The sequence below is a fragment of the Syngnathus scovelli genome, chromosome 3 (genome assembly GCF_024217435.2).
Source record: "Syngnathus scovelli strain Florida chromosome 3, RoL_Ssco_1.2, whole genome shotgun sequence".
NCBI lineage: Eukaryota > Metazoa > Chordata > Actinopteri > Syngnathiformes > Syngnathidae > Syngnathus > Syngnathus scovelli.
In genome coordinates this window covers 18,634,848-18,648,439 of record NC_090849.1, presented here as the reverse complement: position 1 = coordinate 18,648,439, position 13,592 = coordinate 18,634,848, and the positions used below count along the sequence as shown (strand labels likewise).

The window sequence follows — 13,592 nt, the reverse complement described above, 5'->3', positions numbered from 1 at the left end:
TGCAAGACAACAGTGGGTAGCTTTCCGCTCTTTACTCAAAAATATACACCGATTACGTCCGCACGCACGCACGTCCGCAAGAGAAACAGGATTGGCAAAGTAGTTTGGCTTCTGGCGAGGAAACAGATGTTGATCAACATGCAACGAGAGCTTTTCTTCTGTCTTAAAGGACAAATATTTTTGCTCTTTCCGCAATTTAAAACAATTCCTCAGCTGTTTCAGTAACACGTGCGGCGTGCTTTTATCATATTTCGAACAAACTAGATGACTTAAAGAGATTTCACTGCCCACAAAATGGCCACTCACACAAAGACTAGCTAGCATACAGCATCCATACATTCCACCGCAGTAAGCAAGCAAGCCACTTTGTGCTTATTTCAGCAGGCTATTGGTGCAACGAGGAATTCATTAAAAACAGAGAAGGGAAAAAAACACGGGAGCATCTGATAGGAGAATGCTGAGTGCTGCATTCCCTTGTTATTATTGCCCAATCGAAGGGCAGCGTGGCAATAAAAGTCATTAAATGAAATAGGGAAAAAAATGGCTTTTAATAGGCCGCTGTCATTGTGGATTTAGTAGGGCCTTTCTGCCGCCGCCCCGCCTGCCTGCTCGCCTTGCTTGCTCCTTCCTCGCGGGGAGGAAGAGGAGCACCGGCGGATTCCTAGACAGAGTCTCACAGCTGACGCAAGGCGAGCAGCCACAGTCTGGGAGTGGAGACAAGTGGAGTTGGAAAAGGGGCGGGTGAAGGGGGACCGGGATAGGAACTCACGCAGGAGTTTTATTACTTTAGCCGGTTTATTTTAACAGGGGACACACAAACGGACATAGTGATAGGGCGAATTGAAAATGCGTTAGCGTGAGGGGTGATTTTGTAAAGCTACATCTGGACTGTGGTCATGAGGAAAAAGCTGGAAGCAACCATGTCTGAGGCTGGGAATGGGAATCAGAGGGAGAGACGGGGGGCTGGCACCAGTGGGCTGGAAAGACTGGAAATAGGGCAGAGACATTTGGACTCAGTTGATGGCAGAAGGATAGTCTTGGTGAAAAGAGAAGTTAAAGGCTGGGTGTGGAAAAGAGAACTTGGAGGGGATGTGTGGGTTTTTTTGAGGTAGGGGTGATTCACTTGGGGGGGGGGGGGCATGACACACACACACGGTCTGGGACCGTCTGGTGTGCAGGGGACTTAACAGGCTGTCGTAAAGGGACACGTTTGATCACCCACTTCCTCGTTTCTGATGCTTTTCCAGACCAAAAAAAAATGACAAATGTTTTTTTTTATTTCATGGCATATGGCAGTGATTCTGTTTTGATTGCTTGTCGGCCACACGCACACACACATCACAAAATAAATTGGGTAAATTAGCATTTTAATGCCTGTCGCCAAAATAATCAGGCGATTGGAAGACGTTAATGGGAATAATTGCCACACTTGAGATGGCAAACACAAAAAACGGAATGTGTTTTTCCTCCAGACACATATACTGTAAAGACTTTACGAGAGTTTTATTTTTACAATGCCATAATGACTACAACCATACGTAATTAGTATCACTAAGTACAGCACAGACATCAGCAAACCTGACAAATAAGTGAAAAAAATGATAGCTTAATAATGGACAGCCATAATTGTATTTGTTTGTCCATCTGCAGGGCACTTCCTGGTTCGTGAAGGGATGACCAACTTGGCGGCCATTATCATGGTGCTCGGTTCCATTTGCCATTTTAAGTATGGCAGGAAACTGCAACATCTAGGCTTCGTTGAATGCACCAGTGGGAATGAAGCACAATGACCATCAGCAATAACGGAGAATGACATTCTCCTGTGTTGAATTCTCAGCATGTGGCTGTTTTACCCAAACAGACACAAAAGGCAACAAGGAAAAAAAGAGATGATGAGACTATGGATCATTGCAGCTAAGTGGAGACTGTGGAGTACAATACAGCAGTGTCCAGAGTCGAGGCACAACAATGGTGTGAGTTACCAGGTTACCACAAATTTCAGCGCCAAATTAGAAAGAGGAGACTAAGGGCCGCTGCAATAAAGTGGAGACTATGGAGCTAAGTGAATAGCAGTGTCCACCTTTGCGCTAACATGCTAACATCCTAAAGCCTCTTTGGGTCTTGGAATGGAAATGTCAGACAAACAGCTAGCAAGAAAATGGGAGCAAGAGTTGTATCCCCAAAGACAGTCTTTCACATGAATGCAGCCGCTGCCCCCTCGCCGTCCCTCACGGACAGCCAGATGTTTACACTCGCTCTAGGCTCGGCCATGTTTCCATGACGATACAAGCCCTGGGTTAGTCACATGGTAGACGCTCAATCCAAGATTTTGGCTCACCTTTGAGGCTGCGAGAGGGTTATTGTGCGAATGCTGACGAGCGTTCATTGTTATTATTCTGCCAATTTCCGCCGTCCTACTCCTTCCACATTACTCAGCCCATTCAAAGCATTTCATTTGAACTTCAAAAATTCCCAAAACAAAGGACACATGGTGAATTACTTTCCACATACCCAAAAAATTCCACACCCCTAAAGCCAATTTCCCATCTTTCCATATCCAAACTGTTCATCAAAGTTACCACAAAATTCCAATCACAATCGCACTTCACGGTAAATTTCACAATAAAAATCCTATATTTAAAAATGATTTTTTATACAATTTGTCCCACCTGCAGTACACATTCAACTGATTCATTTCAACTCTGCTGCTCATTCAGGACATTTTAGGAAACAATCCCAAAATTTCACAGTAAAATACACATTGACTTTCCTCTTCTACAATTTTAGACTACCGTAATTTCCGGACTATAAGTCGCGTTTTTTTTCATAGTTTGGGTGGGGGGGCGACTTATACTCAGGAGCGACTTATATATGTTTTTTTTTCACAAATTTTTACTTGATCATTAAGACATCACTTACAAGTATAGTTGACCACTTCCCATGTTATTTTTAGTATAGTTGATCACTTCACATGCTTTTATTTCTTTATCTTGAACATATTCAAAACATAAAAAATAGAGAAAACATCAAATAAAGCAATTAACACTTTAAAGCACCATATCCAAGTCCACTGTCTGCTGTATGTACACTTGCTCCATTTTTGCTCCTCTTATATTTATTATTATTATTTTTTATTATTTGTTTATTTATCATTTATTCAATACTCTTATTTATTCATTGTTAGTGCCTTCTTGGTTTTTTTTGTGTTGCTTGTATGCATATGTGTACTATCTCACCGAGGGATAGTGGAAATGTAATTTCAATCTCTTTGTGTGTCTTAGTATATAAAAAAATATATCGACGATAAAGCAGACTTTGACTTTGATAAAACAACCCAAAAAAATTATATTTTCAGACGAAACTGGATGAGGGCGCTCTAAATTTTACCGTTGGCCGTGACTCATCAACTGGGTGGGCTTAAGAAAAATGGCACCAAAAAGAAACTCATATTTTGCAGGTTACAAACTTCAAGTTGTAAAATATGCAGCTGAAAACAGTAATCGAGCAGCAGAAAGAAAGTTTGGAGAACCGTGATGTACCAATGGATTACTATTTCAAGTGACGTCAGTAGCGCGGCGCGCCGGTTGTTTACATACAAACGTGCCCACACAAGGACTACCATCATTAGCGGTGATCATTTCTAAGTGACACGGAGGACAAAGAGTTTGAAGGAATTAAGGATTTGGAGTGACATAGAAGGTTTGAAAAACTATTATGGCTTTTACGCACGCCCGGTCTCTACTGAGTCGGGGGCCGACGCTCGGCCGAGTGGCTGTCCGCGAACGGTGCGCGGGGCTCGGACATGGCCATTACGCACGCCCGGTCTGTCTGGAAGTCCACGCCGCCACACGCTTGGAAGTTTGTTTTGTTTAATAAAGAGCCGTTTACCAAACCTACGTCGATCCTTGTACTTTGTTAACGCTACAATATAGTTATATAGTAGATCTGTGGAATAAAGACGAGGCTGACGTCAGGGCGCACGCGCGGCGATGTTGACAAAGGACGAGGAATTTGATCGATGGATTTAATGGAATTAAAGTGCACGGATGGTTTGATAATATTATTGGCTTGTATTATAGTTATTTAAAATATAGTTTATCTATCGTTATATGAGCCTGTGGAATATTTTGAAGCGCAAGCGCCCTCAGCCGTGCGCACCCATTGTTGACAAAGAACGATCGATGGATTTAATGAATTGGAGTGACACCGATGGTTTTATAAACATGTTATTCATGTAATAGTTGTCCTTAATCACTCTATATGTTACGTCAGGCCCGTTCTCAGCTCTTTGTTTGTGTTTGTCACGTTAGCATACCTATCGTTTAGCCTGTTGTTGCTATTTAATGAATTGGAGTGACACCGATGGTTTTATAAACATGTTATTCATGTAATAGTTGTCCTTAATCACTCTATATGTTATGTCAGGCCCGTTCTCAGCTCTTTGAGTTTGTCACGTTAGCATACCTATCGTTTAGCCTGTTGTTGCTATTTAATGAATTGGAGTGACACTGATGGTTTTATAAACATGTTATTCATGTAATAGGTGTCCTTAATCACTCTATATGTTACGTCAGGCCCGTTCTCAGCTCTTTGTTTGTGTTTGTCACGTTAGCATACCTATCGTTTAGCCTGTTGTTGCTATCGTTTAGTCTGTTGTTGCTCGTTCATGACTGTTTTTGGTGTGGGATTTTGTCGAATAAATTGCCCCCAAAATGCGACTTATACTCCGGAGCGACTTATATATGTTTTTTTTCACTTTTTGGGGCATTTTATGGCTGGTGCGACTTATACTCCGGAGCGACTTATAGTCCGGAAAATACGGTAATTCAAACAATTCCAACTGGAGAATGGGGGGGTGATTTCCCAAAAGTTCTGAATCATATTGTGTCAGCAACTTGTAAAGCTGTCACTTGGGCGCTGCGCATGTGGGCTCAATTTTGACTGGCATTGAAGGAAGAGGAGGAGGAAAGATGAAGAAGGCAAAGAAGAAAAAGAAGGAAGGAGCAAGAGAAGAAGGAGAAGCTCTGAGATCCAGATCCAGCCACCCACACTTGAAAACAGCCCACACACAAAGACGAAGACACCCTCAGCCACCTCAGCCTGACGGTGTCTGGCGTGCGACATGCTCATGCAAGATTTATGCATCATGCGCCTCATAAATTCTGCACCTTTCTGGACAAAATGTCGAGCCCTCGCCATAATAAACATAGTTAAATTAAACCCTCTGACAGTGTCAATCAAAAGTGAGAATTCTTATCTGTAATGCATTTTGATGCATATTTGAACTGGATCTCAATTATCGTGACAAGACTAAAAAAAAAAAATGCGGTTAGCGAGTCAAAATTTGTGGGAGGAAGTCGGAGTACACAAAGAAACTCCACACAAACAAATAAAATATGTGCCAACTAAAAATTCTGTGTTCAAAATTGCAATTTTTTAAATCCCTTTTTTCATTGTTTTCTGACAATTTATAGCAGCTGAAATTTGAGATCGACAAAAAAAAAAACAAGGACTGGATTCAGACATGATACACTGACAAAATGTAAAAATAAAAAATCCTAAAAATAAGTAAATAAGTAAATAGATAAATAAACTTTATCACGACAGTGGCAGTGTAAAAAAGCAAGGGGGGGGGGGGTCAGGAAACCACCTGCCTGCCTGTTACTTGACTACCATGATACAATATCAAACAAAAGGAAAAAGGGAGAGAGAGAGAGAGAGTAGATGACGCAGAACCCCAATTAAGACTCTCCCGAGCGTGAACAAATTAACCCGAGTTACGAGCGGAGACGTGCATGCATGTGCGTACACGCACACACACATACACACACACCCTGGCAGAAAGGAGGTGAACCGGAGCAGGATGACATTCACACTCAAACAGGCGCCACTGCCGCCCGAGTGATATTTGTAAGGCGACATGGATCAGTCGCACCACTGCGGGCACTCTTTTTTTATTTTAATCTAATTTTAACCAACTAAAAAAGCCTCGTCCCGTGCGCCTCGTCATTGAGATTTGGGGCAGCAGCTTGATAAAACTGACATCTTTTTCCATGTGAGAATCTCCCCTAACAAGGGGGGAAGGAGGCGTGCGGCCTAATGACATTGCGGAGAGCGACATATGCCAGGCATCACTATGTCTGTCGCTCCTCGGGGACATTACGGTAACAGGATAGTAAGGAGGAGGCGGTGCAGTGTGTGTGTGTGTGTTTTACCTCCAGGCAGAAAGCCCTGGAGACAGTCAGAAAGGGGGGGGGGGGGTGCAAAGAAGAAATACTGGCGCGAGGGGTCAGCAAGAGGAGGAGGAGATGAATGGGAGAAGAGGGGATGAACTTGACCCAGTCTGGAGGACTAAAAACAGGAAGGAGGGTAATGAAGTGGAAACATGCTTTGTCATGCCTCGCCAAAGCCATAGGATTAGACTTCTATAATTAGAGGATGGGGGGCATCATAATGCTAGCCTTCCTTTTGGGCCACCGTGAGCAGCTACGGTTAAATTACACAAGGTTCGCCCTTGGCTTGTCGGGGGAGGGCGGCAAAGAAGCTACCAAGAGGTGGAAGGTTTCCGAACGTCTGAATGGATATGACCGCGGCAACTCCAAGGACGATGGTCATTCAGGGTACATTAAGATAATGACAACTTTGGAAAAACACAAAATGTAATGTGCACTCCAGATCGTTAGATGGCGATATGTGTACCGATTGCATGCCCTGCCACCTTTTGAGAACAGATTACATTGCTAGCTAGCTAGCTAACTAGACAGATAGTTAGAAATGTAACTATAAAATACAAAATAGTATATTTAAATGTTTTTATGTTAGACCTGTGCCTTTAAGAGGCAGGACTTGGTGGGTCAGTTACTGTGGTTGTCCTTTTCCACACAGTAAATCATTTTATAGTTAAAACATACAACATAAATAATGGTTTCTTGCAACAGACAGATATGATCAGCAAAAAAAAAAAAAAAATACACAATAACAGGGTACAAACGGTGTACAATAGAAGAACTTCAAAAAGCACACTCGGTTGTTTAATGATTTAAGTCTTGTGGATTTCTGTAGCTTCCTTCCTGGAATTTCCGAGCTGTTAGCCAGTAAAGTGTACATGAAGAAGCTCTTAAGAGCACAGGTAGCTCACCTGACATATTCATCACTGCCTGCACGGAGCGCCGGACCGTCGGCTTCCGTATGAATATTTATCTGAAGAGTGTTGCCGTCGGAACAGATGAGCTCGCGAGCGAGCCATCCATCTCACTCGCTCGCCTTTGCCGCTCCTCATCCTTTACTTTTCTCCTGCAATCACCATTTCAATACCCGCCTTCCCCCTCCTCTGGGCTTCCCTGATATCACCCCGTCTTTTGCTCTTCCCCGTAAACGCGGCCCACCGCCACCAGCCTCTATCCAACCCCTCGACCGGGCTGATATATGTATGCTAAAGGATGGATGGTGAGAGGAAGGGGGGAGGAAAAAGTGTGTGATTAATGTCTTGGAGAAAAAGATAAATAATCACAGGAGACTGGGGGCTGGTAGTTGGCCTTAGGGGAGCAAATATGGAGAGTTTTACGGCTGGGGGAGGAGGAAGAGGAGGAGGAGGAGAGGAGGAGTACGGCGACGGCAGATCCATTCAAGTATATTAGCCTCCCCCTCCCACACGCACTCAATAACCTCAGCATCTATTCTATTGCGCTACTGTCTTTCATCATCAACAATGAATCCCATCCCTGTGACAGCACACACACACACTGTTTTTTTTCCAGGCCAGTGTGTGTACGTGTGTGTCCGTGTGTGTGTATGTGTGTGATGGGCCAATACATGTGCCGTGTGATGTGGCTGACAGCCCCGTCCAGCACTCCCCCCTCTCTCTTTCTCTACCCTGTGCTGCCCTGCTTTTAAGCCCCTCATCCTCCAGTGGCTGCCTGTCCCCTGGAGTAGATTGCATCTTTTATTTATCATTTTTTTTCCCCTCCTCCTTGGCTTTATTTCTTCTCTACAGCCAACCACACGACATAACCCCCCCCATGCACAAAGAAAAAAAAAAAGTGGAGCAAAAATTGCAATCAGCATAACACGTTGTCGTCCTCCTGCTGTGTGCTCGCCTGTCATCCTCGCCTCTGTTGTGAGCGGATGAGACTGACAGCCCGTGCAGACGAGGACACAAACACATGCACAGACCGTCACCCCCCGCGTCCGCCGCTCTTCATCTCTCACACACACTTGCAGACAAAGGACAGGCAGAGGAACCAATTAGACGATTAATTGATTGCTGAGAATGATTGCGATTGTGCGGGATTGATTGCCGATTAATCGTGTTTTGAAGCAATGGAGACAAAACGGAGGGTTCCGTTTAGCGGATGACGACAGCCACGGGCAGAGGGGGTATATTGACACGGAAGCAGGAGTTTAGAATATTCAGAGTGCTCCCATCTAAGGTTGGGCAGGATGCAGGATGGACTGCTGTGACAATGATCAAATGTTTCCATGCCAGTGTTGCAGGGAGAAGAATTGTGCAAAGTGTAGCCATGCCAAAGTTGTGGGATGTGTTGATGCAGCTCAACTTCCCATCGCTGATGTCATGGTTATCTTCGATTTGCTACAGGCAGTGGAGAGACATCCATGCAGACTGACATGGAAAAGGGAGTTTAGAACATTCAGATGGATGTTCCATCTCAGGATAGGCATTTGAATAAAAAAATTGTGATCCATTGCTGGAAAATGTATTTTTAAATCACACATCCGCTTTTTGAGATATTTTGAATTTTTGTTATTATGTTTGGCCTATGAAAGCTTGCACAATACTGATTTAACCACGCATTGTAATTTATAGCTTTGACGTTTCTGAAAATAAATACAGCTGTTGCTGAACCTCACCTTTAATTCATGAATATTATTATTATCATTATTATTAAAACCTGATGCAAGAGAAACAAAACAATCTATTAAAAAATTGAGAAATTTTGTTGAGCAGTGTTATTGATTACTTGTTGTTCAAATACAATATTACAATTGATTACATCTCTGAATGTCCTGAAATTCCATTTCCCTACCATTGGCGGATTACAGTGCTGAGAAAAAAATATAACTTCCAATATTCCAATAGCTGATATCACATCCCCCGTGCTCTTTTCAGAAAGCGCTGCGACTGAATCAACAGCGCCTCTGCTGGTTGCAGCCCAGATGCGCACGCCATCAAAACAATTGACGATCATTTGCTTACTCATCAATTACACTACACACTGACATAAAAATACTTTAGTCATGGCTTGCGGAATTAGCACACTGTGCAACATTATTATTATAATAACAATTAAAATAATAAATTATTATTATTAGATTTGTTGTGTTTGTTGTGCTCTTTATTGTTAAATTTCATGTTAATTTAGAGTAACACATTGTGTATTTTAGTAAGTTTGAATGAGCGATGCCGTGCTCCTCACCTTCAATCCATTTTTTAATGCGCTCGTCATATTTATTATTGCACGTGAGTTGGAGCCTCTCCGTAAAACAAAGATTCAAACCCAGACCTACTGACTGCAAGCCAGATGTGCTATCCACTACATAGCTATTCTTCCAATGGTGACATCTCTCCATATGTTTTCAACAGCGCTTCTCCATATTAGGGTGGCAGAGCGAAGTGAGAAGTAGGGTTCGGCAAGGACGGATGGGCTATTCACACTCAAATTATGCAAAATGTGAATTCGTATTACCTTAACATGCAGGGTTTTGCAATGGGAGGTAAAATGAAAGAAACCCGATGCAAACTCCAAGTGGAGATTCAAAACCAGGACCTTTCACTGTGAAGCAGACATGCTAAGTGCTGGTTCAGCATGCCGCCAATGAACTAATAACAGTTCATTTCTCCTTCATTCTGTTTCTGTCCTCACTCGAGTCCCAAAACCCCAACCCTGGAGCGTGAGCGTCCAATGAGTCTAATAGTGGGGAATCTGGTAAACAGGCCAGCTCCAGAGGAAAGTGGATGAGATGAGAAGAGAGAGGAGAGAGGAAGAGGAGAGGGGAGAGCTGCCCGCCCGCCCGCCCGCCTGCTCCATGGCTACTATTGTGCGCTGCACATTCTCCAAGCCCACAAGAGCTCCAGCCATCTCCGCACGCAGATTCTTTGGAGGCATAGCGAGCCAAGGAGGAGGAGGAGGAGAAGGAGGAGGAGGAGGAAGATCATGCATAAAATCTTGTTTGCGGGATGCGTTCAGATTCAGATGAACCAGGGGAGGGTAATGGGATTAGAATCCTGAACATCTTCCAAGGGTGTGGAGTGGGATTGACAGCTCAGAGTCCAACGCTCTTGGTGAAATATGATGAGGGGGAAAAAAGGCGAGAGATAGGGGGGTGCTTAGCCAACATTCCCCACTCTCTCATAATAAAACTAGGTGAATCATTTGCATCCAGCAGCCACATACGTCCTGGCATTGACAGAGTGAGAAAGAGAAAGAGTGTTTGGCAACCAAAATAGAAGCACTGTGGCTTTAAATCGCCCCAGCCCTCCCACCCTTCTTTTCTAAATATCGTCTATTTAGCCAGCGGTGAAAAGATATAGGGGGGCTTTTGTCTGTGGATCGGTCGGTGCTGGTGGGGGGAGAGCTGCAAAGGCAGAAAAATAGGAACAAAGTGCTATATAAGCTTCCAGTGGAACGGGAGGGGGGGGGGGGGTGCTTCGGGCAAAGGAGAAGTGGGCTACGATTACGTGGAAATACCCGGCATTGTTTACACTAGAATAGAAAGAAAAAAAAAGTCTGGTGTTGATTGGCACTCACCGACTTGCAGTACGTTGTCCACCCAGCCGCCCTCCAGCAGAGTGACACCCCGTAGGAAAGGCAGCTGAGTCTCGTCGTTATTGTCCCCACTAGTTCCACTCTCCTCGGCCCCGGCGTTGAAAGACGAGTACATGCAGATCTCCTTCTCGCTCCGCGGGAACGACCAGTATACGATCCGGCGCTGCACGGGCTCCGGGATCCGCTCGAAGCGCTCCTCCACCCGCTGGAAGGGCCACTTCTCGGCCACTCGGCGAGCCGCGATGTCGAGCAGCGACTCCGGGTTGTGCGCTTTGCCGCTCTGCCCCGCGGTAGAGCCCGAACCGCTGCCTCCTCCGCCGCACAGGACTCCTCCAGCCCGCTGCCCCTGCCTACATGCCGGGTTGTAGCCGGGCCGGCAGCAGAGCCGCTTGGCTGGAGGCTGCTGGACTCGCTCGGCCATGTTCGCACCGCTTCCGACCTGCCTCGCCGAGCCTCTCCGATCATATAAACGGGATAAGGAAGAGAAAAGGGTCACTCTCGCGCCGATTGTTTGCCCTACATGGGCAGGTGAGCCTTATTTGGTGATGTGGGCGGGACCGAAATGTCGTCACAGAGCCCTTTGTGTGCGACTGGGCGTGGCCTAGGTGGGGGCTGCTGCTATAAAAGGAAGCGGAGGCGGAATTCCCGAATGTCGGCAAATCCTTTGTGAAGCCGTCGGGGCGCGCGAGGGCGGAGCCCCGACGGCCGACGGGGTCTTTTGAAGTTTTGCCTTCTTGTCGAGAGTTTAAAGGCGGGGGCTTAATCCAGAGGCGGTCTCGGTGGCTCTCAGCAGGCCCAAGGGGGGGCTAGAAAGCCCATTTTTTTCTCTCCTTTCATTTTTTCTCCTCCAGTGGAGCTGGAGTTGCAGTAATAACATGATGCTTGTTTTTTGAGTGGTGTCCCCCCAAAAGCTGACTTTTAACTGTTAAAATAGACAAAAGACAGGGTGGTAAAAGTTAGTGAAGTGAACATGAAAATGAACAACACCATTTTGACTGAAGGGGCCATGCACTTGGGACCTTGGCCTTCTAATTCTTAATACCACCACTTTCATATCAGTAGTACACAAAAATGCAGCGTACAGAACTGCTATGTACATACATCATTGAATATAGTTATCTAAACTGGCTAACAGCATAAACTTTCTTTGTGAAGAGCGCATTGCCACAGCAACTGTGCAACAAAATAAAAAATATTGTCTACTTCCCCCAAAAATGTCTGGTGTTTCTCAGTGTCTGGCCACAAGATTACTTTCCCCTAACAGTCATTAAAAAGTCGTGGAGGTGGAGGGATCCAAAATGGTGGTACAGCTATTTGGCGTGCCCACCTTCCTGTGTGTGTTCCTACTGTGACAAGAAAGCGGAGCCGTGCCTTTGCGGGTGTTTGCTCGTGGTTACATTGCCGGCCCCCGGGCTACCCACCACTGACGAGACGCCCAGAAACTACCGTAATAATTAAAACAATTCAACAAAATGGCTGGCGTGCTCCTTAATGGTCTATAAAAGGCAACCAAAAGTATGCCTGTGAATGAGAAATGCTAGCAACGTGTTCCCAGCAGCCCCCGTCGCGACTCATGCGAGGGGGACTAAAAAGGCTGCCCTTTGAACCTCGTTGAAAGCGATCCATGCCGTATGGAGCCAGCAGATGTGGCCTAACCTGATTTGGTTTCAATACTTCCCCACAGGAAGTTCACAAAGCCAGGAGGTCCTGCTTTGTTATGTTAGTCATCTTTCTCAGAGGGCCAACGAAGCCTTTTTGGCTCCCTTTCTTCTTGCGGACGGGAGTTATTGCTTTATAATTTGCAGGATTGTTCAAACAGAAAATTTACTGGTGATCACATTTTGTCCATAATAAAAGCCAGGTGTCATATGTTGTTGGTGTGTGTGCGTGTTTTTTTTTTTTTTTTACAAGGTTACATGTATTTCACAGTGTGACTCTTCAAATACTGGTCTGCACTTTAATAATACGTCTCTGTTAATCAGTACTCATCTACGATAAACGCCTCAATTTCCCCCCTTCCATTGAAAAGAAACGAAATAAAACAATAATAAATAATACAAGGGAAATGTGGTAGCTCACAAGTTACAATGCATCTTTGCATATAGTTGTTATAATTACAAACTTTTTATAACTGAAGTATTATTTTTGATTGAAATGAAATATATTAAATGAAATGTACATATTACATAGTTTCCACTATGATATGCATCATGACATTATATGACATCACAGCAGCATCACAGGGTGTTTCCTCAAGTCCATCCAAGAAAAATTCTACATTGTAAGGTGATGTATGTCGAAATGTAAAAAAAGGTAATGATTAATTACTTCCTGCAATTGAGTAAATATAAAGTGCCAATGGCTAATATATAAATATTAAGGGTCAATGTTTGAAAAACTTCAAATAATATCTCACTGTAGAGAAGCCTGTCTGGATTTGATGTAATAAATTCAAATTCTGAATCAACATAAATGAAAAAATATATTATTGCATTTATTACGTACAGTGTCCTCTATATATACAGTCTATTATGTGTATGTTCATTCTGAATTGTATCAATATTACAATTATTATGTTTACTCGACAAATTCTGGATAGATAGTTTTATGAGATCCTATCCTCTACTAACTTCCATCCATCCATCTATTAATTTGTTAAAAGGAAACATCATAAACATCTAATTATGAATAATTAATTAATTTGTAGCTGTCCAAGTTTTTCATGTATTCATTATGTTGGACATTTTAATCAGAAACACTGTCAAATTCTGGTCATCGTCATAGCTACCGTTGTTTTTACTCTGCATA

General features: G+C 43.9%; 1 protein-coding gene across 1 annotated transcript in view; it reads right to left on the bottom strand.

Annotated features, from left to right (window-relative positions):
• LOC125994563 (zinc finger SWIM domain-containing protein 6) overlaps window positions 1–11,263 on the bottom strand; it is a 47,884-nt gene extending 36,621 nt beyond the window's left edge. Inside the window, exon 1 of the mRNA XM_049763921.2 lies at window positions 10,767–11,263. Within this exon, the coding sequence (XP_049619878.1) occupies window positions 10,767–11,205 (439 nt within the window). The 5' untranslated portion in view covers window positions 11,206–11,263. The remainder of the gene's footprint in view (window positions 1–10,766) is intronic.
• Between the last annotated feature and the right edge of the window lie 2,329 nt (window positions 11,264–13,592).